At 35.4% G+C, this 27,197-nt stretch overlaps 2 protein-coding genes across 2 annotated transcripts; both read right to left on the bottom strand.

Moving 5' to 3' along the window:
- Positions 1-18,974: 18,974 nt before the first annotated feature.
- Positions 18,975-21,355, bottom strand: LOC121174829 (uncharacterized). The gene is made up of 2 exons (XM_041015147.1): positions 20,719-21,355; positions 18,975-20,429 (listed from the first exon to the last, which is right to left on the bottom strand). Exons 1-2 carry the CDS (start codon positions 20,848-20,850, stop codon positions 20,067-20,069), a joined length of 495 nt encoding a protein of 164 aa, XP_040871081.1. The 5' UTR covers positions 20,851-21,355; the 3' UTR covers positions 18,975-20,066.
- Positions 21,356-21,747: 392 nt separating this feature from the next.
- On the bottom strand, positions 21,748-23,610 carry LOC100802922 (chlorophyll a-b binding protein P4, chloroplastic). The gene is made up of 3 exons (XM_003522968.4): positions 23,240-23,610; positions 22,383-22,798; positions 21,748-22,024 (listed from the first exon to the last, which is right to left on the bottom strand). Exons 1-3 carry the CDS (start codon positions 23,560-23,562, stop codon positions 21,888-21,890), a joined length of 876 nt encoding a protein of 291 aa, XP_003523016.4. The 5' UTR covers positions 23,563-23,610; the 3' UTR covers positions 21,748-21,887.
- Positions 23,611-27,197: the final 3,587 nt, after the last annotated feature.

Raw genomic sequence — 27,197 nt, 5'->3', positions numbered from 1 at the left:
CAAAAATCATGTTAACAACATAGATTTCCTAAATCTAATGACCAAACTTTTGAGTTTGGGATGAGAGGCCCTCTCAATGAGTCAATCTCTTGCTTTCTCATAAGATTGGACCCCTTGAGGGCTACACATCCTCGTCTTCAGAGGGTTGCACGTCCTCGCCTCCAGAGGGCTACACGTCCTCGCCTTCAAAGGGCTATATGTCCTCACCTTTAGAGGGCTACACATCCTCACCTCTAAAGGGCTGTACCTCCTCCGCCTTTAGAGGGCTACACGTCCTCGCCTTTAGAGGGTTGTACGTCCTCGCTTTGAGGGCTACACGTCCTCGCCTTCTGAGGGCTACATGTCCTCGCCTTCCGAGGGCTACACGTCCTTGACTTCAGAGGGCTACACGTCCTCGCCTTCAGAGGGTTGTACGTCCTCGCCTTCTGAGGGATACACGTCCTCGCCTTTAGAGGGCTGCACTTCCTCGCCTTCAGAGAGTTGTAAGTCCTCGCCTTCGGAGGGCTACACATCCTCGCCTTCAGAGGGTTGTACGTCCTCGCCTTCAGAGAGCTACACGTCCTTGCCTCCAAAGGGTTGTACGTCCTCCACCTTCAGAGGGCTACACGTCCTCGCCTTCAGAGGGCTGCATGTCCTCGCCTCCAGAGGGTTGTACGTCCTTGCCTTCAGAGGGCTACACGTCCTCGCCTTCAGAGGGTTGTACGTCCTCGCCTTCGGAGGGCTACACGTCCTTGACTTCAGAAGGCTACGCGTCCTCGCCTTCAGAGGGCTGTACATTCTCGCCTTTAGAGGGCTACACGTCCTCGCCTCTAGAGGGTTGTACGTCCTCGCCTTCAGAGGGCTACACTTCCTCACCTTCAGTGGGCTACACGTCCTCAACTTTAGAGGGCTAGACGTCCTCACCTTCAGAGGGTTGTACGTCCTCGCCTTCAGAGGGCTACATATCCTCACCTCCAAAGGGCTGCACGTCCTCGCCTTCAAAGGGCTGCACGTCCTCGCCTCCAGAGGGTTGTACGTCCACTCCTTCAGAGGGTACATCCTTACCTTCAAAGGACTACACGTCTTCGCCTTCAGAGGGCTACACGTCCTTGCCTCCAGAGAACTCAAGGTCCTCTGCCATTAATGTTTAACCGAGACTTGCGCTCCGAGGTGAGGGGCCAATGGTTTCCCTTTATCAGTTCCTAGGCCACCCCCCTAATATTGGGGGGCCAACTGTGCGAGCACAACCAAAGGAGGAGGCAGGTCTCCGACTTTCATGAGGAGGCTATCGCATAGCTACTATGCATATCGGGGCAAGATTTCGCCCAGACCGCTGCAGGGAGACGAGTCTAGATCATGCACACCAACATATGGATGATGTTGCTACTTAGCAACATTCTGCCCAGTGACCACGACTCTGATCTCCCTCTGTCGAAGTGTCAACTGGTTTATGCCATCATGACATAGGTAAGTATGCACGTGGCTCAACTGATTTCTGATGTCATCTACTGTTTGCAGGGATCACGCCCACAAGACACCCAGTGGACTCGAAGAAGTCCAACAGGGTTCTGGGGTTTCCAGCTCTGATTACGGGCCTCTTTCAATTCTACGGATTTTCTGTCGCCCCCAACAAGGTCATCAGGCCCCCTATTAACAAGGCTTTCATCGAAAAATACTGCGCCCCCAAGCGGGCGCAGGGCGAGGCACCACAATAGCCCGGGGACGGCCAGCAACGGGCAACAGACGCATCGCCACCACCTCCAGAGTCCACCTCAGCTCATCTACAAAGGTTGGAGCGTTGCCTACGACCCGTGGCCGACCAAGTCCAAAGCCAAAGGTAAGAAAAAGTACTAGGCCCGTGACCGATAAGTCATCACATGTCCATCTCAAGACGTTAAAGAAGCGTTACTAGGAGGCAGCCTAGTACCCTTTAAATTTTTGCTTGTTATTTGTTCACCTTTGTTTCTTAAGTCATAGTTGGACACACCTAGTTGCAAATAATCCTAGGAATTTAAATAAACAAGCACAAGCTGGGAAGGTAGCAAGGATAACTCACAAAATATATATATGTGTGTGTGTGTGTGTGTTTTAAGGTAGCAAAATGTCTCACAAAAATATATATGTGTTTAGGTAGCAAAATACCTCATGAAAAAAAAACAAAAAAACAAAATAAAAAATAGAATTGGTTAGCTAAAAAGCCAACATGATTTTGAAAGGAAATGAACTTGCCATTCAGAACACAAGGTTTTCGAAAAAAAAAATGTGTATGCACCTGAAGGGTGAATGCTGTGAAAATTTTCCCAAAAGCCCAGAATGGACTCAGATGAATGTATGAATTGATAAAAGAGCATGTTTTGGAAACACTGGGTTGACTTAAATAGGAAAAATGAATCTTGAGCCCTAGTGTCACATGACCATAAAAACTTGATTCTTGAGAGTCCACATGGGTGCATGCATGACCAGTTTTGCATAAAATTTCCAAATCATCCCCTTTTTCCCTTAACCACTGGCCAAACCAACACCTTGGAATACATCATGCAAGCCTTTTGAGCCAAGACCTCAAACCACCATAAACCTTGACCCAGGATGAGAATTTCCATCCCTGTCCTCGGAAGAAGGAATAGTGGGGTCTCCCAAGAAAAAAAGAGTCATTCACTATTGAGCTTCTAACACGCTTCAAAAATAAAAAAATGTTCCCGATCAAAGATCGGAAGAAAACAAAAGAAAAAAAGAAGTTCCCGGTCAAAGATCAGAAGAAAACAAAAGAAAAAAAGAAAATCCCCGATCAAAGATCGGAAGAAAAAGAGCAATAATCAGAAAGGTCTTCGGACCAAACAATATTTGAACAATACAGAATTATCACAAGCAAATAAGAAAAGAAAGGAAACCATGGCTTGAAGTGGTCGTATCCCTTTGATTACCAACAAAAATCTTGTGCGCTGGCGACTTTCTTGCCCCGCACTAAACAAAAACAGAAAAGGAAAAGGCCAAAACCCTCAGAGCCAAATTTCCCACCAAAAACACTATTCCCAAAAAAGTCCTATTGATCCATGACCACGCATGTAATCTTTGATTTGATAGGAAATAATTTTCAAAGTCAAGTCATGACATATCTATGGTTCGGAATTAGGATAAAACACTTTCCTGTGTGAGATTGATACACTTTGAGTAGTTTTTTTTTCTATTTCAGTTAGACCCAATGTTTCCTCTAAATGGTCGTTTAGAAACGAAACGCTAACATCCAAAATCTCATTTGTGGTTATGAGAAAATTGTATCAGCATACTCTCCTTCCCCAATAGACACATTGTTTTTCTCCAAAAATTATATGTCGCTCTGATCAGTTGAAGGTTTTGTTTTTTTACTAAAGCATGTTCGCATCTTAGTGAAAGAACACCGAGACTATTTTAGTCTCACACCGCTTCTCAAGAACTATGTAGGTCTGAGTTCCTCATCACAAATTGAGGATACGTAGGAGCAAAAGCCCCACTTTTGTCGACCACCCCACCTTTTTCTATCGTGACTTGTGAGTCCAATGGCATGCGGAGACGCCCTATACGGTAATCCACACACACACTTTTGCTTTCCCGACTCGTGAGTCCAGTGGCATGCAGAGACACCCGATGGTTATCCACCCACCCACTTTTGCTACCCCGACCCGTGAGTCAGGTGGCATGCGGAGACACCTTACGGTTATCCGCACCTCGTCATTCGAAGACCCCAAGTCCGATTGACAAGCAGAGACCAATGTGGTCATCTGCACCCTTTCCGGAGATGTCAGCATCTTCTGGCCGAGACTATTTTAGTCTCACAACATCTATTGATCCTGATCCAAGAGTCAGGTGGTAGGCGGAAATACCCAAGTGGTTATCCGTACAAAGACAACATCTGTTGATCCTGACCCAAGAGTGAGGTGGCAGGAGGAAATACCCAAGTGGTTATCCGTACAAAGACAACATCTACTGATCTTGACCCAAGAGTCAGGTGGCAGGTGAAATACCCAAGTGGTCATCTGTACAAAGACAACATTTGTTGATCCTAACCCATGAGTCAGGTGGCAGCGGAAATACCCAAGTGGTTATCCGTACAAAAACAACATCTGCTAATCCTGACCCATGAGTCAGGTGGCAGGCGGAAATACCTAAGTGGTTATCTGTACAAAGACAACATTTGCTGATCCTAACCCATGAGTCAGGTGGCAAGCGAAAATACCCAAGTGGTTATCCATACAAACACATTTCTGCTATCCGACCCGTGAGTCAGGTGGCATGCAGAGATACCTTATGGTTATCCATACACACAATTCTGCTATCGTGACCTGTGAGTCCGATGGCACGCGAAGACGCCCTACATGGTAATCCACACACATTTCGAAGACGACAATGTCTTCAGTCATTGCATGCCTTCAAAGGCGACAATGTCCTCACACATTTTGAAGACGACAATGTCTTCAGTCATTGCATGCCTTCAAAGGCGACAATGTCCTTACACATTTCGAAGATGACAATGCCTTCAGTTATTGCATGTCTTCAAAGGCGACAATGTCCTCACACATTTTGAAGACAACAATGCCTTCAGTCATTGCATGCCTTCAAAGGCAACAATGTCCTCACACATTTTGAAGACGACAATGTCTTCAGTCATTGCATGCCTTCAAAGGCGACAATGTCCTCGCACATTTCGAAGACGACAATGTCTTAAGTCATTTAATGCCTTCAAAGGCGACAATGTCCTCACACATTTTGAAGACAACAATGTCTTCAATCATTGCATGCCCTCAAAAGGCAACAATGTCTTCATTTGTATTTCGAAGACGACAATGTCTTCACCTCAAAAACTTCAATATCTTTTTCCCCTGTGCTTCGTAGGACTTGACGTCCTTTGTTTGTACACTTTTTTTTAAAAAAAAATAGTGAAAATGAAAATGAAAAGGAATTAAACGAGAAAAGAAGGAATTTCAATGTCTTCATGCCTTCACGGGTTTTACTGCTTGGATTTTCGCTAGTGGTTGGTCGGGTAAAGATTCAGCTCGAACAAAATTAATGTCTTATCTTTACTTCCCTTTTTATCTCCAATAAAAGATAAGTAACGAAGGGCAACTGTTATACCCTAATTTCGTTTGGGAACATTTTTTTGTCGACATCTGGACCTTAATTGATCACTTCGGGATTCTTAACACCCATCGTCGTGGAATTCGTAAAGTTCCGTGAGGTTTCGGAAAGAAAACAACCAAAAAACACAAATGCGGGGGGTGAACTTATCAAACTAGGGGTCTAAATAGAAATTTTCAAATTTGGGCTCATCTAGAAGATTCTGGACTTTTTCTTGCTTTAGGTGGAAGCAACCTAGCTCTCCTAGGCAAGCTGGGCGGCAACCACCTCCCCCATTTTGTTGAAAAATGGCATCCAGGGCTTTCGTAATGCTTCCATAACATTTCCTTAACCTTGGAAAAACATATTTCACGTAGTATTTGTGAAGTGGAAGAGAAATAAGAAGAAAATAGAGTCTGATACGCTTCCGTAACTTTTCCATGAAATACGGAAAAAGGGGGATGAACTTATCAATTTTGGGGGTGGATCAGGAAACTTCCTGAGGAAGCCTGGGCTCGCCTGGGCATGCTGGGCAACAACCTCCTTCCCATTTTGGCTATAAATAAGGGCAAAGAGGCTGAGTAAAAGGGGCTCTGACCCCTATGTTGTGTATTTCAGTTGTTTTGAGTGAAAAAAAAAAGTGATTCTCTGAAGAAAATTCAAGCCGAGGTGCTCCCGTAACGCTTCTGAGACGTTTCCGTGAGCAATTCCGTGAAGATTTTCATCCGTTCTTCATGCGTTCTTCGGTCTTCAACCGGTAAGTTTTCGAATCTGAGACTTTCAATTGATTTCTTGTTTTGTTGGCTTTCATCTTCATTTCATTCACTTTCGGGTTTTTTTTTCTTCTGCTTTTAACGAGCTTTTAACCGTTTATTTAAGTTTTTATCTCGCCTAATAATTGATAAAATGAATTTCAACTGATCATTTGTGTTGTAATCTCGTTTGATCACTGTTAAAATAAAATCTAACCAATCGTTCGCACTGTAACCTCGGTTAAATCAAAAAGCAAAATAATAATAAAATAATCAAAATATCTTTGAAAAAAATAATAATAAAATAATAAAAAAATCAATCGGACATTTTTTCTTTGAAAGTTTCCTTGAATGGATTGATTAATAACCAAAGTGAAACTAAGGTTAAAATCAACTCACAAACCAAGCTTTGTCCGCAAAAGTCACTTAAAGCCGTTTTAAGGTCCAATGCCTTAAACGGTCCTCTTTGCTTTTATCGGTTAACATGGACCATTCAAAAGTATAAAATCAACACATAACTTTACCGCTTTTTGCAAGAACTATGTAGGTCTGAGTTCCTCACCACAAATCGAGGATACGTAGGAGCAAAAGTCCTGCTTTTGTCGACCACCCCTCTTTAAAAAAAAAAAACAAGAGATCATTGATGGTCCAATGCCTTAATGTTTCTCTTCTTTCACAACCAAGAGATCATTAATAGTCCAATGCCTTAACGTTTCTCTCCTTTCAAAAGAATCAAAAGATCGTTTAATAGTCCAACGCCTTAAACGACTTTTGTAAAGTTAAAATCGATCTTGCGGAAAAAGATCAAAACAACTTAACCAACGTTCAATTCTTACTCAAAAAACTACGTAGGTCTGATTTCCTCATCACAATTGAGGATATGTAGGAGCGAGGGAAACACCCTTGTCGACCACAAAAAGATAAAAAATACAAAAAGGCCCATAAAAAGCTAAAAAAACATAAAAAAAGGGGAAATACATAATTTTGAAGTCATGTCTTGCACACTCAATTAGAGGTTGTCGTCCCTTGTGACTGACGCGTTGGGTGCTAATACCTTCCCCGTGCATAAGAACAACTCTCGAACCTTTCATACTTAAAGTTTGTAGACCACACGTTCCGGTTTTTCTGACGTTTTCCTCAAATAAATGTTAGTGGCGACTTCGCGCACCTTCCTCCCTTGAAAGACGCACCCGTGAGCCCCGCGTCGTCCTTCCGCTAAAGGGTAGGTTGTGACACTATATTACAACGGGAGGTGGAACATGCCACGGCAAAACGACTTAATGGGTTACTCGTTCGCAGGAAAAAATCCTAAAAGGTTTGACATGCCTTCGGGATGTAGCATAGACGGACTCAAGGATGTGATCAAGCAAGTTGCACCTCAAGTGATTCCCCCTTATGGTATTCATGAATCACAAACGGTAAGACGATTGTTTTTTCGACAGTCAGGTCATTCTGAGTATTCAAAAAAACTTATCAAATTTGAAATAATTGAGCTAAAACTGACAATGACGTGCTGATGGTCTTAGTACAATTTAACTACTAGAAACGATTTGGCCCAATAGAAATTTTAACTGTTTTCAGTAAACCAGTAATCAAAATGGAAGACGACATGTCTCGGTCGCAACATGATTCAATGCAAAATTAGTATTAGTTAATTGTAGTTTTTGATGCATTTTCTGTTTGTTTCAACTATATTGTAAGTTAATGTAATGTTTAAATTGGTGTCCATTAGCTAATGAAACTGTATGTTTATTATTTTGAAAGTACTTAGTTATGTCCTAACTTTTTAAAATAATTAGTGAAAATAAAATATTATTTAGAGAAATGTTAACAAAATTATGAATGTCAACAAAATAATTATTTACAGAAATGTCAGTGGAAGTAACATATTTTATGTTTATTCTTCACCTAAATCAATAAATTTGGTTTTCAACCTAGACAAATTTGTGTAACGCTGCATTCTACCTATGTATGGGGTGGGCCACTGCTTTGTCTGATAATGGCAATGTGTATTCCACAACAACGCCAATGGTGGTAAAGGACAATGGTCTCGTAAAAAAACTATTACATAATGACAAACAGATTCAATGTAAAATAACCAATAACATTGTCAGCATTTATACTAACATAATAATTATGCAATTACCTGAACAAAATGATTCTCATACACATGACCAATGCATATTAGGCGATGCACAAAAGAATTTGGTGGTGGTTGACTTCTAAGAGGAAAAAATGTCATGCTTTGTTGTTGTGAAAGAGAAACAATGATCATGTTGTGTCGTGAAATAATCACATATCCCATATCTGTAATATTCATCCACTTGTCTGTGGTAACCTACATGTAACAGACAACAAATAGCGGTTACTTAAATTTAATTTTAAGAAAAAGTGACATAACAATAAACTTACGCACCATAGATAACCCGTCAACAAGTAGGGAACGCTTTAATTCCTCAAATCTCTTTATGTCACCAAGCAGGTTGATATACTCTTCTGACCAACTTGTGAGTTCTTTATGCAGATAGTTGTGCACCAATGACCACGATTCTTCACCCATACCCAATAAGGCAGCTATTGCAAGATAACCACAGTTACCATCTACTTTGACATCAATAATGTTTTCAATAGAATCCTGGATGCACGGATGAAATTGATCCAACATTGGAATATTTTGTCTCTTTATTGGTTGCTCAGTTAATGATGCACTATGTTTCACTGAAGAATTACTATTTTTCATAGTGTAACACATCAACATACTCCCAATAAGATGAATCACGTTTTGTTGACTTTTGTTATTTGGTCAACAGTTTTTTTGGAGCACCTTTGGTCTTCACCTTTTCTAGAGGAGGACACATAGAGTTTAGATCAAGATAAGCAATTTCTCGAAGCTTTGTCTTCAAATGTACTTTGCCAGAAACATCGAGCAGCTCAAATTGTTTTAATATGATTTCCATCTCCTCAATTATGGTCACCTCAGCCTCACATAACCCTAGATTTGAAAAACTAAGTCTACACCAAAAAATGTGGACTGTCTCTAGTGGTATGGAGCCAACAACATATTTAGACAACTCCCATGCACATGGAAGACCATGGGTAGTCCTCATGACACATCCACAACGTGAAGGGTTTTTGCCTACATAAGGTACACACTCATACTCGACAGTAATTTCATTAAAAGTGTACCTTGATACCATGCCAAGTAGTTTTTTGTACAAGGTAACTTTAAACACATGCCCAACCACGTGCGTACTTGTCTCAAAAGATGCTTTAATTTGGGTGTGTTGAAGTGTCATCATGTTGTTCATTACTTCCTAAACACTGCATATGTCACCAAGGTTGTTTTGTAGAAGTCTCTTTAATGATCAATGAGCACTCTCAAGCCTACAAATGAATTATACAACAACGTATAAACAACCGCAACATTTTCATTTAAGTCAACACTTAAATAAATCAACACAAATAAAAAACAATATTCATACCTATTGTTGGTTGTGTTTGCTAGATGCATCACTTTGTTAGTCCATGCTTTCACAAATTTTTCTTTGTGCGGAATCACCCATGTTTCGCACACATAGTCCACAAACATAGGCCATGGAGAGCAATCCATTTCAAAGTTTTTAAGGTACTCATCAAAATAACTCACATGGACAGTCAACCAAACTCCCCCAAGTCTCCATCACATAATCCCATGCATTTTTTGAGCAATTAGGGTTTTGCACTTCGCCTTCACATTCTTGTTAATGTGAAACCGAATCAACAAGTTTGTAGCATCTGGAAATACAGTTTTCACTGCATTCATCAAAGACAAATCTCTGTTGGTAACAATAACCCTAAGGAGTGCATCAACTTTCATGAAAAGACCCTGAAACCGCTGTAGAGCCCAAACAACATTATTAAGGCATTCTCCTTCCAAGTCAACATAAGCAGCGAAGAATGTCATTCCTGTTGGTGTAACACCAACAATATCAAGCAACGATAGTTTGTACCTATTTGTTTTGTAGGTATTGTCAATCAAAAAAACCAAATTACAAGAATTGGTTAATTTGACTGCATCAGGATGACTCCAGAACAAGTCATGTACAACATTTTCATCCTTCATCCTATGCCAGTGAATATATTGATCTCGCTCAAGCAGCATCATGAGTTGTTGCATTTCGGTGTTAGTCCCTCTTATGGAAGAACGGTAAGCATTCTGGCATTGTAAATTTGTTTGATTTTTGTATAACTGTTGGCATTGTGCTCCTTCAACGTCAAAAGAATATTTTTTGGCTTCACCATGGACTTCGTCATATCAACAACAAAAATCTTCTCATCTTTAGTTAGTCGACCCGCATATGGATGTCCAACAAATGACTTTGCCATTTCATGATTGTGAGTCCTACAAATTAACTTCACCATCCATCATTTTCCTCCCAAAACTGGCTTCGCACACAATTTAAACGACCATTCACATTTTCTACTGTCAGTGCATGTTCTAACCAAATCATTCTTCTTAGGCCTATACTCACCACTCCTTTCACAAGTTATTAACAAAAATAAGGCCCTTCCTGTAACACCAGTATTTGTGTCTGACCTCATTATCACAACAACAAATCCAATTTCATAAGCCACTGATCGAGCCCAATGAAAAACTTCATCACGGGTAGCAAACAACTATAACACAATTCAAAGAAGGTCTAAGATCAATGAACATTTATGTAATATAATTACTATACCAACAACAAATTAGACAAATACCTGAGAAGTATTAAAGGCATTAGAGCAATCAACGTGTTCTACTTTCACACCAGCATCTTCCTCATTTTCAATATTCATATCAACTTCTTCAAACATTATACTATTATACATTCATTGTTCTTCTTCCATCTTAATAAAACATTTACAAATTCAATGATAAACAAAAAATAATTTTAAAAAATTATACAATCACCTCATTTGTTATCAACACAAATATAGCTCTATACAAAATTTAAAAAAAATGTATTGTACATCATATAACCACAAAATACATTTTCAGTACATATCTTCATTAAAATGTTCAACTATAACAAATAAAAAATAATATTATAATTAAACAAATGACTAATAAATATCATATAAATTATAATAAATACATCATTCAATAAAATATCAAATTTATTTAATTATCAATTATTGTAATAAACATCTAAATACATCATTCACTTAAATATCATATTTTTTAAATTTTCAATCACTATAATAAATATCTAAATACATCATTCAATTAAATACCAAATTTTTTTAACTATTAATTACTATAATAAACATCTAAATACAACATTCAGTTAAATATCAAAATTGTTTGATTATCAACTTTAGTAAATATTTTAAATGTATACAAAAAATTGTTTTAGCAATCTAGTGTTACTTTTACCAATCTAATTACTAAATTATTTTCAATTAATTACTAAATTAACTTTTTAGCAATCTAATGTTAGTTTTAGCAATTTTTAAAAGTTTATATATATTGCCATTTTTTACCAATCTAATTACTAAATTAATTTTTTTATTGTTTTTATGCCACTATAAAATAATATCACCAAATCTAATTGCTAAAACTATTACAAAAAAAATACACTACAAAACAAATTAAATAAATAAATCATAAAATTATATTTACAATTAAAATAAAAGCCCTATGGATCAACAATTCGTATGAGCCATACGAATTCACAATCCGTATATTTTTAAAAAAAAATTACACACCTCTTTTTTTCTGGTGACGAAAAACCACCCAATTTCACTGTATATTCGTGAACAATGCAAGTACATCACCAGAGACAAAAAAATGCTAGAAAAATGAGGCTAACAGAAGCTAACGAAAGTAAATTACACTAAGGGAGTGAGATTTTATGAAAAAAAAATTTATACTGCAGAAATGAAAAACATAACCTATTATTTATAACCGAAAGGATATTTTTAGCATTTTCAAAAATTATTGGGTGTCCTAGCAAAAAGATGGGTGCCCGAAGCAGTTGCCAGGATGATTTCCTAGCTTTTGCATCAGCAAAAATTGACGAGGCCTACATTAAAGAATTACCTAAGTGTAAGATATTGCTATTTACATCTCCATTTTCCTAAGTACACACATATGTCCCTTTCTACCTCTCAATTATCCATTATATCATTTTCTTAAAAAAGTACACCCCTTTTCCTATTAAGTAATGTATTTCTAGAATTACATATACCTATTCCGGAAATATATCTTTGGAACTATGATTCATAGTTCTGGAGATATAATTCTAGAATAGGTATATATTTTTCTATAAAATATCCCTTAAAAATTAAAATGATTGATGATAAATACAAAAAAATTATAAACGTTTATCTTATACCCATGCTTGTTAGTTTTATTTTCATCCTATCATTAGTGTTCTTTAAATTCTATCTAAAATCTTATTTTCATTTTATCTTTATTATTCTTTAAACCCTAATTTTAAACTATCTTCACCATATATTCTTTATGTAATATTATGTTGGACCTTGTGGCCTCAATAATCTTAAGAGGGATAGGCTTAGAATACAGAAGAAGCAACAACAATCAATTTAACAATGTTCTTTAAACATGCAAGACACAATTGATTGCAACAAAATAAATAAGATAAGGGAAGAGAGAATGCAAACACAGTTTTATACTGGTTCGGCCACAACCCGTGCCTACGTCCAGTACTCAAGCAACCCACTTGAGATTTCCACTATCTTTGTAAAATCCTTTACAAAGTCTGAACCACACAGGGACAACCCATCCCTTGTGTTCAGATGCTTTACAACAAGAGACTCACAGTCTCTTAACCAATCTCATTGAATAAGAAGAATGGAAGAAGAATTCTCTCTTCAAGAGAAGAATATTACAATGAAGATCATGTAAAAATCCTTATAGATTTTGCAAGTGTTTGGCCAAGGATTTCTTTTGAGAGAGCATTTGACAATGAAGTTCTTTTGGAATCTCTCTCATTGTCTTTTGAGAGGATAAGACATTTTTGCCAAGCCAAACTCTCTTAATCTTTTGAGAGGATAAAACATTTTGATCAATCAAAACTCTCTCTAAAATTCGTGCCCAAGTCACCTATTTATAGGCCTTTGATGACCATTCACAAATCTAATGAAAAGATGTGACTGTTGGCAGATTTTCTGAAAACTTTCCACTGGTAATCGATTACAATGTTTGTGTAATCGATTACACAGTTATAATTTGAAGGGTTATGACTTTTGAATTTGAATTTCCAAAGTTTCGTTGCTGGTAATCGATTACAGACATATGGTAATCGATTACATATTGAAAATTCAAATTCAAAACCTTTTTCAACAGCTATTTCTCAACCCTGTCTTCTGGTAATCGATTACACTTCCTGGTAATCGACTACCAGAGCCTTGCATGTCTTGAAAGCACTTTGTTTTAAGGCAAGGCTTGGTCTTTAGTGAATCTTGAAACAAGACTTTGTTTGTTGAAGCAATCTTGAATTATTCTTGAAGCAAATGCTTATCATTTGAAGCAACCTTGTTAGATTCTTCTTTGACATCATCAAAATCATGTATACATACATTCACATATTACATTTTCATCATTATTATACTATTTTGTGTTTTTCTTCATGTGCCACATGAATTTAGTGATGAACGTACCTTGAAACGCATTGCCACATGAAAGAAAATGCAAAATATTGTATAACAATGATGAAAATACAGTATTATATAATGAATATATGGTGAATATAGTTTAAAATTAGGAATTAAAGAATTATAAAGATAAGATGAAAATAAGATTTTAGATATGATTTAAAAAATACTAATGATATGATGAAAATAAGACTAACAAACATGAGTATAAGATAAGGGTTTATCATCTTTTTTATTTTCTGCCAACCTTCTTAATTCTTAACTGATATCTTATTAAAAATATATACTTATTCTAGAAGTATATCTCTGGAACTATGAATCATAATTCTAAAGGTACATTTCTAAAATAGGTATATGTAATTCTAGAAATACATTTCTAGAAAGTAAAAGGGGTGTACTTCTTTTAGAAAAAGGGTATAATGAGCAATTGAGAGGTAGAAAAAGGATAACCGGGGTGTTCTTAGAGAAAAACAGGAGTGTAAATAGCAAGAACTCTAAGTGTATACAAAAGCTCCAAATCCAACAAGTCTATTCTCGCATACCCAAGATGAAGGGAGCTGAGGCACTCATTAACATATTTGTTTGTTTGAGGAGGAAAAAAAAAAGAAATTCTTTGGTAAATAAGGGCAATTGCTCTTGCACCCTATTTTTGCTTATACACCCCTTCTATGTTTTTTTATATTTTTTTTCTATAAATACTCTTTCCGAAAACTAAGTTTTGAAATGTATTTTTGGTAATGAGTAATTGTTCTAGAAATTATTTTTCGAAATTATGCTTCAATAGATGGATGTTAGATGAAACAAATAGTTTCTCTTTTCACTTTTGCTCCAAATAGGACATCATAGGAGTGCACAAAAACATTAGAAAAAAACAACAATTTCTCAAAAGGAAAGCAAAAACCAGCAACTCAAACACGAAGACATCCCATCCCGTTTCCAAAGAAATAAAAGAAAACTATAAAATAATAATAAGTTGATAATACAACAGAATGATAGCATATAAGGTAAGCATGTTGCTTTTCCTAAATCATGAAAAAATCTACCCATATTCCCTCCATGAATGCCATTTTTTCCCTAAAATTATATAAAAAAATTACATGCATTGAAAATCAAAAGGGAGAAAAAAAATTTTGACACCAAGCCCTATCTACCACACAACTTCAAGATAGGAGTGTATATGACTCAAATTGAGTTTGATTAAACCTATTACCAAAATTAATCAAAATACTTCAGTTTGTGTTAGATTGGATTTATGCATTTTGTTGTTAAACCCAAATTGCTCTTATATGAGTTTTGTAAGGAGACAAGTCAATCTTATTGCGCTTAAACTAGTCAGGACATCGAGATTTCATGTTAGTTATCATGATTTCATTTGCATTCCAACATATGTACTCTCAGTTTCCTTAATTATTTTGTTTTGCCTAAAAAAATGATGAACTAGATATGATCATTTAAAAGAAAAATCATAAAAAGCTAGAATTTTGTTACGACCCTTTGATTAATTTCAACTTTTTTCAAATTGGGAAATAAAAGAAAGTGTGAATGAAGAAAGAGATAGAGACACTACTAAAAAAATGACTTTTTACGACGGTTAATAAGTGCATTTAACGACGATCATCAACCGTCGTTGTTTAAAACGTCGTTAAAATAAAATTAGTTTTTACGACGGTTATTATAATAACCATCTTTGAATGTAAAAACCTTTCAAAGACGGTTATTAGCTAATAACCGTCTTTGTATGCTGTGTCAGAGTTTACATTCAAAGACGGTTATTTGTTAATAACCGTCTTTGAACTGTGTGTCAAAATAGACATTTAAAGACGGTTATTAATTAATAATCGTCTTTGAAAGATGAGTCAAACTTTACATTCAAAGACGGTTATTAGTAAATAACCGTCTTTGAATGCTGTGTCAAAATAGACATTTAAAGACGGTTATTTGCTAATAACCGTCTTTAAATGTTGTGTCTTTCAAAGACGGTTAATTGTTAATAACTGTCTTTGAATATTGTGCCAAATCTTAGATAGAGCAGTACAATAAACAGGTTTATCACAAATAACAATATATGCTAAATCTTTGTCAACCAATTTCAACTATTAGTATGTATTTAATAATCATAATTATCTTAAAAATTCATATGAACTGAATTTATCATTCAATTAAACTCCAAGCTTTTAAAGAACAAGAGTAGAAAAACAAATCACGGTAGCAGAAACTAGAACATAAAATAAGTGAAGAAATGAAAGAAAGAAAAAACAATGAAATCATAAACATATTATAAAACTATATAGAAGAGATATATATATATATATATATAAATCATTAAAATTATAAATATGGGGTGGAGTGAAGTTTTTAAATAAATTTAGAGTTTAGTGTCATATAAATAAAACTAAATGTAATAACATATTTTTTTTTACTTTACAATACATAAACATTAATCTCACAAATTATCCTCTCAAAAAAAAAAAAAAACTAACTGCTCAAGTAAATAGTTTCATTATTTAAATTTTAATTTTTCTAAACGTTAATTAAATAATGAATAGAAAAACATACAGAACTATTATGGACACAGAAACCAAAGAATAAAAATAATGTATAGTGACATTCACAAGTAACATGATAGACCACATGAAATCATCCTATGTATGCCAAATTGTCAATCAAAGTAGCTGTGGCCTTAAAAATCTACCCATACGGGTTCCAAGTTGTGTCATAACAAGTTTCTCATTTTCATAGTGAGCTATTATTGCTACATATTTATTTATTCAATTATTGGAAATTTTGCAGTGCTTGCTTGTAAACATTAAATATAATTAACTTAATTACTTACAAAGCCATAGCCTTTGAATTTGCCAGTGTTTTGCCTCTGTAATTTGCCAGCGTTTTTAAAACAACAAATTGAAAACTACTATAGTATACTAGTATATAAAAAATCATATAAACTAAAAAATTTTAAACAAGTAATTAATTTCGAATTTGAGTCTCTTAACTGAAGTTGAGAATTGATTTTTGATTTGAGAATCCAATGATGACTATAATTATTTTTTCTGGATCTAAATATATGTAAAAAAATATTTTTAAACTAAAATCTAAGTACATTTTAAGGTGAACATGGGTAGGGAGGGGATTAAGAAGCATATGGGTACTCACGGATTCTTTTTTCTAATTGTAAAAAATATGATTAAGCCCATGCTAGGCCTAAATACTACTAACTAGTTGGACCTACACGGACTACTGGACCAATTTTATTTTATTCATCATACTTCGATAGTCCATAGGGAGAATTTTTGCAATCCCTTTTTCTTTTCCTTTTCGTACCACTTTTCATTAGCTGACTTTTTAAACATATTTTAATATTTATAAAAATTTTAAAATTTTAGTTTCTGAATTATATTAAAAATATTCTGGAAATTATCAACATTTTTTAAAAATTTCTTCTTTTCTTTACTCTTTCTCACAATTACAACAATTAATAGTTGATACACAGTAAATATACTAATGTCAAGAAAATACAGGACACACGACAAAGCAAGTAAAGAAAATATTGCAAAAATTAAATCAAGTTCATATGATTTGGTTAACATTTAGTAGAGTAAGAAAAAGAAAAAAAATACTAACATTTAGTATACATATCAATTAAAAATGATCCCTAATATTTTTAGGTAATTATTATAAATATTAATAAATTTATAATACATTAAAATGTGTGATTATTTTTCACCAAAAAAGAATTTGTGCTTAGATGGTATATTATATATTAAAAAAGGGGGAACATTTCATACCTGTGGTCCAGGAAACCCACCAAGTGGCCACCCAAGTGGCCAATTTACATATTTCTGCAATAAGGTATACTCTTGCTCAATACCATACCTGTTAGCAAATCCATGAAAGAGTAAATTTAATTATGTTGCAGTAACAATTACATGTATAGAGCATCACATAAAAAAGTGATTTCCAGAAAGGGTTTCTAGAAATTGTAAGCATATGGAGGGAAAATGTTAAAAGAATCCAAAGTATGATGCTATTAGGAGAATGTCGTGAGTCTTGGATTAGACAAGATATTTGAGAAACCTCCACCCCTGACTTTTGATAAAACATTGACAATCTTTGAAAGTATTTTTTTTCTTCATTGATAAGCAGGGATATACTCTGGGAGAAATTGTCTACTATCATTATTTAATAAATATGTGAAATAGAAATTTGACTCACACAAATGAAATCTTTTTTCCTATAATAAGAGGAAAAACGTGTTGGGTTAGTAACCATATGAATCATATTAAATAAAATCTTTTTTCCCATATTCTTATTCTAACCATGTCTTTCATTCTCATATCAGAATTGCATAACACTCATACCAAACTAGTTTCGTAAGTTTCAGTCTTTGCATATCTTCTAGGAAATATTCTGAAGTCAACAGACAAGATGCATAAGAATTGGAGAAATCATCTACAAAAATAACTTCATCAACATAAAAACAGAATGCAATAAGAACAATGGAATAAAAAAACTCTATAGTTGCACTTCATACCACAATAACCCTATATGAAGTAACATATGCCCGAAGAGAGTTGGACTCTCCTTCAAAAGAAAGAGAAGAACCACCAAACATGCAGTTAAGTGTACAAACTTGCCAAGAAATAGGTCCAGTTTGCAAGTACTTGTCACCAAGGTTATTGTAGTAATTACAAAATAAAAACGAGGGGAGCATAAGTCAAAAGCCCTGTTATAAACATATCTTCAGTTAAACAAGCTATTTTAATCTACTTTCAAGTCCCAAATTTTCTATTTGTTGGCAAAACATTTGATGCTATTGAGCACACGGTGAAAAATAAGAGCATAGGAACAACAATGACAAGAAAGTCTGAGACAATGTGGATAGGTATGATTTTAAATTCCTATTCCCCGAAGGCGCATCATCATTTTTTTCTTCTTCAGTGAGGCACCTATAATTAATAAAAACAAAAATAAAAAGGAAATTCAAACAATTAGAACGAATCATAGATCGAATGTAATCAAACAATAATGATAAGGAGAGAAAAAATCAGAATTAGAATGAAATATTGCAATTGTTAATTGGGGAAAAAATATTATTATTATTAATCGGGAAAAAAGGAAATGAAGAGAGTAACTCTTCTTTGAGATGCTTGTTGGGGTTGAAGGTCAAACCAGTTGAACCACGAGACACTTCAGTACCTCTGAGCATGAGACATTCACACAAAGGTCGAACCGGTTGAATCGGCAGCCCCGGCCTCGCCAAGTCGGAGACATTCACACAAAGGTCGAACCTGAGCGTGGCTGCGCTCTCCACTGCTGGAAGCCTGACGCGTAAGCGGAACGCCGCGAGGATCTTTCCGTAAGCTGGCTCCGCGAGAAACTGAGCGTGGTGCCAGAATCCACGATGACGTCGCCGTTACCGTGGCCGTCAATTCGAGGCATAGGGTGTGGAGTTTGGTGCGGTTGTGACAAAGACGATTTTTGTGACTCGGGGGGTGGGGACGAGTTGACACGGCGAGTCGTATGGGGGGAGAAGGAGGTGGAGTGGCGGGGGAGGAAGGCAGAGATGGAGGAGGAGCAGTTGCGGCAACTGGCGAAAGAGGAAGATCAAACGGTCAAGAGCACGAAGACCGACAGATTGTTCATTCATAGCGAGCGTGCTGAAGAGAGAGAGAGAGAGAGCGGCGTACTGGGAATTGAAGGGGTGAACAGGGGAAATGAGAAGACGGCCCATGCTTTCAATTATTTAAAAAAAATTAAATTTTCCCTCAAACAAAGACGGTTTCGTAAAAACCGTTTTTGTTTTACATTATTCAAAAACGGTTTTAACAAAAACCGACTTTAAAATGTACTCATATTTACCGAAATGCCATCACATGTTTAATAACTACGTTTTTTAAATAACCGTTGTTAATCGTACGTCGTAAATTCCAGCTTTTTTAGTAGTGAGAGAACTGACCACCATGGGTATGAAGGAGAAGATCAAGCTTGAAAGCAAGAAGAAAAGTAAAGCATGAGTTAGTAGAGCGTGAATGGACATGACCACTCTTCTCCAACTCATTTCCCTCATCTACATTTTCCCTCAAGAAAAAGAGAAAAATGGACAAAACAAAAGCACTTTCTAACACAAAAAAAGAAACTCAGGTATCTTTTTCTACTTCTCTCTTTTTTGGGAATTAATTTTCAAAATATTAAAAAAATTGGAAATTAATTTCCGAAATGTATTTAACACATTTTGAAAACTAGTTTCCAAAACTTAGACTTTTTGTTTTACAAAAAACACGAAAAAGGGATGTGTAAATAGAATAGATAGGTTACAAAAAAGCAATTGTCGTAAATAGACAGGAGAATAGTGAGAATATTCATGTAGGACTCGTGATTATTTTGGGTGATGCTAGGTGCACCCAGCATTATTGCTGGTGCACCCAGCACTTAAATGGAAAATAACTAAATACCCCTGTCAAATTTTTTAAAATATTTGTACACCCAGCACTTTCTCTTCCTTCCACGCCTCGTCTGTTTCGCTTCTTCTTCCTTCCGCGACCTCACTTCCTCAGAAGCTGCATAATGCCCCACATCATGAACACCTCACATGTCTGTATCGATTTCTTATTCCTCTCCATGTACACCCTTCCTCTTCTTCACCACTAACCTAAAATGTGCACTCTTCTTCGCTCTCTCCACCATCTCCCTGCTTATCCCTCTCTCTTTCCACGCCCCAACATCCTCCTGGATCCACCAGAAGTACTCCGGACACACCCCTCCCTCCTCCCTTTCAAACAACCCACTTGTCGGATAACTTGAACATCTTTGCTTCCCATTATTGCTACAGTTTAATGTCGCTTCTAATTCGAACCTTTTCCTGCTACTGGATTTTTCTTCGCTTTTCCTATCCTTTGCAGAAACAACATTTGCCACTGAGGTTTTCTTGCCAATAATTGTCGGTTTAGTGTTAGTTGTAGAAAGCGTAGACTACAAGAGATGCAATTCAATTAAATTAATATAATCAAAATTGAACGATTCAATAAGAACATGTTATTGGTACACATACATGGGAGATATAAGATGGATCAGAGGATTAAGGGAAAAGGTAAGAATTCTGCTAATAAAATTTATTGATAAAAAAATAAAAATTATACACATACATATGGCGTTAATATTAAGCAATATATATACTAGTACTCCATGCATTGCACAACATATTCAAGCACTGCAATTAAGAGTAAATGGAGAAAACGAGTGTAAAGTGTAAACAAATTACCCAGAGGGAAGAGACGAAGGCAATGGTGAGGAGGATGAGAAGGAGGAGCAGAGGAGTGTAAGCAAACTGAGTGAGTGATTCTGGTTGAGAAGGATACAAAGAGGGATGATGATGTGTAGTTTCAATGTTCATCAAATGTGTGGGGACGAGAACTTAAGGACCATTTTCAATTACTGATAATAATGCAGCAGAATATAAGTAGTGATTAGCACAAATTACTGACAACAATTATTGATTGATATTAATTAAGCATATCGCAACAGTGGCAACCACTATGCACCAACCTTTTTAAATAAGAAAATACACCAAGGGGCATTTCTGGAATTTTCAAAAAAATGCTGGGTGCACCAGCAATAATACTGGTGCACCTAACATCAGCCATTATTTTTCTGATTGGGCTTAGGCCTTGGGCTAGATCCATAGGTCATAGCTGGAACTTAGTATAAATAATAGGATTAGGTTATGCAGACTCACTCAGGTTTGCTCTTATTACGTACCTCATACTTTTCCATTTTTTACTCCCAACGAGAGTTGTGTAATGCTTTTTAGCCTAAGAGGGGTCGGTGTAACAAAAGTCCAAAAATTAAAGAATTTTTTATAGGATTCATAGAAGGGTATCGGATGTAATAATGCAAACTTCAGGGACATTTGTATAATTTACTCAAATAATAGTTAATATTATCTCCATCATATTAGAATTGCTCTTATCACTATTCTTCTCCATCTACGAGGTGAATGGAGTTCATTTGGGATGGGATTTAGTTTTAGCCACCAAATGTGTTTGCTGCATATATTGTACAAGACTTGTAGGACTACTACAGTTCGTCCACATACAAATATTTCAGTTATTTTGACTGACTTGTATATTGGTGGTAGAGTTTTGAAATCTGATTTGGTGATCTAAGTTGTAAATTTGAAATTTGTAAAAAATGGAAGTAAATTTTACATACTTTTGAAATGTTGTATTAGAATTTTGATGAAATTTTTAGAAAGTATCATGCTTGATTACTGATTGATGGACAGTCTAAATAACAATATAAAACCATCGTAGTTCCTCTGTACATGAAAATAGATGGATCACAACAATCACGCCCAAATCACTCTCAAAATTCATCCATTCAGGATTACACGAGAAGGACACAGGCTTATCCATGTCATTGGATACAAACTTAGTAGCCACGAATTGTATTGATGATGGTGTTGTGCCACGGGTCAGAGAGGTGCTGCAAGAGGTTCTCAAATGGTCCTTTGCCTGTCACGTTGTGTTGAACTATGAATCCCAAGAATGCCAACATAGCCAATCTCCCTAAACAAATTATAACCAAACAAGGTTAGGTAAACAATTTCACAAAAATAAAAATTGAATAAATAAATAAGATTTAATTACTCAATTAATTTCTATACATTTACAATTTTTACATTGTAGTATCTATACTTAGAAACTACTTGTTTTAGTATTTACACATTCTCTTAACTAGTTTTAGTTATTACACATATATTTTTAACTTCGTTTTAGTTCTTACAAGATGTTAGAGACTAAAATAGATTTAAAAATGTATGGATAGGAGCTAAGTCAAGTAATTTTAAAATCTAGGGATGCTTTAAACCTAAGTAATTAAATCAATAAATAAACTCTTTTAAGGAAAAGATAACAAAGCATGTACCATTGGCAAGTTCCTTCTCCTTGGCCTCCAAAGTAGGTGCAAAGTTCAAGGGGTTGAACACACTACCAGGGTATCCACACTCATGTGGGGGCAAGCTGTATTGCTTGAAGATGGGGTCTTGGTTGACACAGCCAGGGTTCTTGATGTCCTGCCATCTTCGGATCTCGACGTAGTGGAACAAGATGAACTCGATCACGAAGAGGGTTGAGGAAGATGCAAAGTACTCTGATTTCCCAGCATCATACCATTGAGGGGCATTGATGATTCCAAACTTGGTGAAAACCTCAGGAAGCAACATTCCTGCAACACCCAACATGGCCCAACGTCCATTCACAAGCTCGGCTTGAACGTACCACCTCAAGTTCTCTGGGTCCTCAGCTAGCCCCAGAGGGTCAAATCCATTGTCACCAGGAAGACTAATAGTACCACAAAACATGTGTTAATAGTGTTAATAATTATAATGAGTGCACCCATTTTCAGTGGGAAGAATAGATACATACATAAATATGTAGGAAAAGAAAGTTTCACAATCTATGTGATTTATGTTACCGTTCCAAAGAAAGTTATACTTTTTTTTTTTTACAATCAAAGAAAGTTCTACTTGGATTATAGTATTATTTGATTTAGTTAAACTTTTATCCTTATACATGTAAGGCTTATTTTTATTTTAAAAAAAATCACACCGTTAACAAATTAAAAATAACTCTAGATACTACTATAAAAGAACATTTTAGTTTAAGACAAAACTTCGATACAATTTTATAAGTTTCTTTTCTTTATGTTTTTCTCTAATAAGAATTAGAGTTTCATCTCCATAATTTATAGATACTTAACTAGAACATATAATAATCACTTACGTGCCATTGAGGTAAGTTGGGGAGGCCAAGCCAGGTAACCACTCTCCCTTCTTGGCTTCAACCTTGAAAGAGGCAGAAGGAGGGCACCCCATTGGCCGCATAGTCACTTCCCGGTTAAGTTTACCGGAAGAGCCGGTCAAAAACCTCGATTTCGAGGTACATGGCCGGAAAATTGCGGCGGAGGCTTGGGTGGTGACGGTGGCCATGGCGGCGACACACGGGCAGTGACAAGGAAGATATGAAGAAAACAATAAGAGTGTGGTGGTTTTGTTTTGTGCATGGCTTAGGCTTATTTCATGTGTTATTTTTCCTTTCGGAGCCATTCATGTGGTTCGCGTGTTCGGATAGCGCTGCGCCGTCGATTCGTGCGATATTTGGGATCGGACGGTCTACAAGAGTTTTTGGCTTATCCTTTTATCCCAACGTTATATCCGCAAATCCATTTCTACGATGTTGTTGGCTGGGAAAAGATTCTGTGGGGCCGCGCAATGCCACGTTGCGTGATGGATCAGAGGGGTTGAAATATCGTCGTCACCCAATTATTGGTAGACACCTGGCTCGTTGGGTTACCATTTCGGTCGATTCTAGCTAAGATATATCCATGGTTACACTTGTGATATGTAAAGGAGGAATCTAGCAATCCTATTTTTTGACAAGTAAATCACTAATTTCTAAAATTATAATAGTAAGTCAAATTAGATCTTAAAATTAATCAAAATAGTTTCTAAAATTATATATTGTTAATCAATTTAGTTTGTCGTGCATAGAAGACCTATTCGACTTTAATAAAAAAAAAATTAGTAAAAAATACATATGGTATATATAAAAAAATTAATTTAATTTTCAAAATTATATTAAATGGTCAAATTAGTCTCTAAAATAAATATAATGGTAAAAATGGTTCATAAATTATAAATTATTAATCAATTTAGTTTTGAAATTATAATAGTTAGTCAAATTGATTTCTAAAATTAAAAAGTCTAACTACACTTTTTGTCTCTTAACTTTCAAAATTTTACAAATAATATTCCTGATTTTTTTCTAGCATATTTTGTCCCTAAAATTTGTCCTAATTGACAATTTCGTTGACATGGCAAGGGAATATAGTGTTTAGAAAAAAAAAATTATATTTTTTCCTTCTATTTTTTTTATAAAAAAAAAAAAGCCTAAAGTGAAACTATTTATGTCTTTAAAAGATGGTAAAAGTGTTAATGATAGGATTTGAAGTTTTGAACCCTTGACCTTTCTTTCTTCATTACTACTAAAGTCACTAAATTAATTAGTTTATTTGGTTTACGTGCGTGTCAATGTTATTGACAAGGCAATTATATGGCAAGGGAATATAATGTTTAGAGAAAAAATAAATTATATTTTTGTCTTCTATTTTCATTTTTTTTTGTTTTTGCATTTATCCCTAAAATGCAATTGCGTTTTTCAGAAAATAGTAAAAGAGTTAATGATAGGATTTAAACCCTCGACACTTCTATCCTCATTACCACTGAAGTACTAAATCATATAGCTTATTTGGTTTATGTGTCGAGTGTGACAGTGTCATTGACAAATGAAAAATAGATATAGATTTAAAAATTTAAATTGAATTCGAATTACTAGATTATATTAGCCTGTCTAATAGAGTTCATTGACTAATTTAGTTCAACCTCTTTAACTAGTGATTTAAGAATTGATTGTTGAGTTAGTCGGTAGGTCACAAAATATGGTTCAATTAACCAACTTCGACTCAAATAAATAACAGAAATCATTTTTAGAAACAATCCCAAGATTCCATATGCTGGAAGTGTTTTTTGCCACTACAATTGCAAATGTTGATAACTATTGCGTAAATTCTATATTATATACTAATTCTTAGAATGTAGTTATCCTCCTTGGGGACTATAATATTCCATTTGTTTTTATAGTTTGGATCCAAAGTATATTTTTGTTAGGCAATTGCTATTTCTATTCCTTGATTACTAATACACACCTCTCTTCTCTTTTTTTTTTTATATATAACTTTTACCCCTATAAAATACCTTGGTTCAAGAAAATTCACTCCGTTTTTGGCCTCTTTAACGCATTGTATTCTGAATATGATCTCCCAGCTTTGATCCATATCACTCCTCCGTCATGTGTGTCCCATAAGAATTGCTCTTCTCCTCGTTGTAACTCTTTAAGACCGCCTCCCATTTATGCACATTCCCATTACTACGATTTGCAATTCCCCCACCAATTTACGAAAGCATCATAGGGATACACAATTTAATCCCACACTCACCCAATCACTCACTCGTTTACAATCATGAAAATCCAAATAAAAGAATATCTTATTTCTTATATAAACAAAATTCCCCAAATAAAGCAATAATACCTACCTTGATCGTCTTTACTCTCATCCTGACTACTATTCCCATAATAATCAAAATCATCATCGCATTTTGTTCTATAAGTTAAAAGTTCATCAATTCCCAAAATGAAAAAAAAATCCTCAAATTTTCTCTCTCTCAAAACTACAGCCTATTCGAAAGCTCAAAGGAAGCCAATCCAGATAGTGAGAAGAAGCACAATGATTGAAGAGAGTGGAGTAAGAGAGTGAGTCCTTGTTGGTGTTTGCATTGTGATCTATCCATTGCAAAGCGACTATGATGTGAATTAATGAACCCTATTTGGCTATTTCGCTTTTGATTAATTTCTGCAACTAGGGTATTTAGGGATAAAAAATTATAAAATCAGATTAGGAAAGTGTATTAGAAATAAGAGGGAGTGAAAATAGCAATTTCATATTGTTAATGGGTCCAAAGTCAGAAAATATAGAAGGCTGTTACTAAATACACCTCGCACCACTTTTCACACAGTTTTCTTTTTTATTTAATTTTTTTTTCAGAAATACGCTTACTTCTCTCATTCCTTATATCTACCTCAATATCAGTCACGCACACTTCCCTCTCACCAATAAAAATGTTTGTTTCTTTCTATCATTCCAAAATTAACCGTATATTCTGTAGAGAGGAAAGAAAATGAGAAAGGAAAAGATTTAAAATTTAAATTGAAAGGAAAGAAAATTTTAAATTTTTATTTCTTGAATTCAATTTTTCTTTAGATTTTCTTTTTATTTTCTCTTCAACCAAACAAAATAAAACATCGTTATGTGTGTTTTTTTCCTTCCACTTTCACTCCTTTCAAACGGATCCTAAATATCACGAGTTCTCATTTTGAAAATAAAATTTTAATGGTGTGAAAACACTTAAATTGGCATACTTCCATTTGAAGTTCTGCTTTCTCTACAATCTCAATATCATTTGAAGGTCTCTTTTGTGGTAGAGGACACGACTTGACTTTCCTTTCCTCCACCAATTAAGCATACAAATGTTGTGTTGATTTTTGTTGGTTACGGACAGTCTAATGTAAGGCATCATATTCATTCCCAATCCAACTGCATTACATCCATTTTTTCTTTATTTCTATAAGTATGAGAGGAGGAGTGTGCGTGATGGGTATATAGGTATAGGTAAATAAAAGGAGTTAAAAAGGTATTTTAAAAAAAATTAAAGAAAAAGGAAAAAAGAGATGTAGAAAGTAAAGAGGAAGGTGTATTTAGCATATAGAACTACATAAAACCATCGGGCCTTGACCCAAAGCAAACAAATGGGTCTTGCTATTGCACACCCCCTTGTTATATAAACCATTGGAGTTGGCTTCATTTATGTGGATGAAAATTCCCCTCACAACATAAATATGTTTTCTTTGTGTATCTAGATGAAATACACAACAAAAACTTAGTTCTGTTGTTTAATTGAGTGTTTATACATAACATTTGTATTATGTAATATTTTTTAGCAGCTCTTACTACATAATGAAATTTGTTGTTGTGCGTGTATAGACACTTAATTACACAATGGAAACAACTTTTGGAGCATCCAAGATTTGCCCTCGTGGGTCCAACCTTACTTGTTGCCCTAAGAGA

Source organism: Glycine max, chromosome 4, assembly GCF_000004515.6.
Source record: "Glycine max cultivar Williams 82 chromosome 4, Glycine_max_v4.0, whole genome shotgun sequence".
In the NCBI taxonomy this organism is placed as follows: domain Eukaryota; kingdom Viridiplantae; phylum Streptophyta; class Magnoliopsida; order Fabales; family Fabaceae; genus Glycine; species Glycine max.
This window is presented reverse-complemented; position numbering and strand designations above follow the sequence as displayed.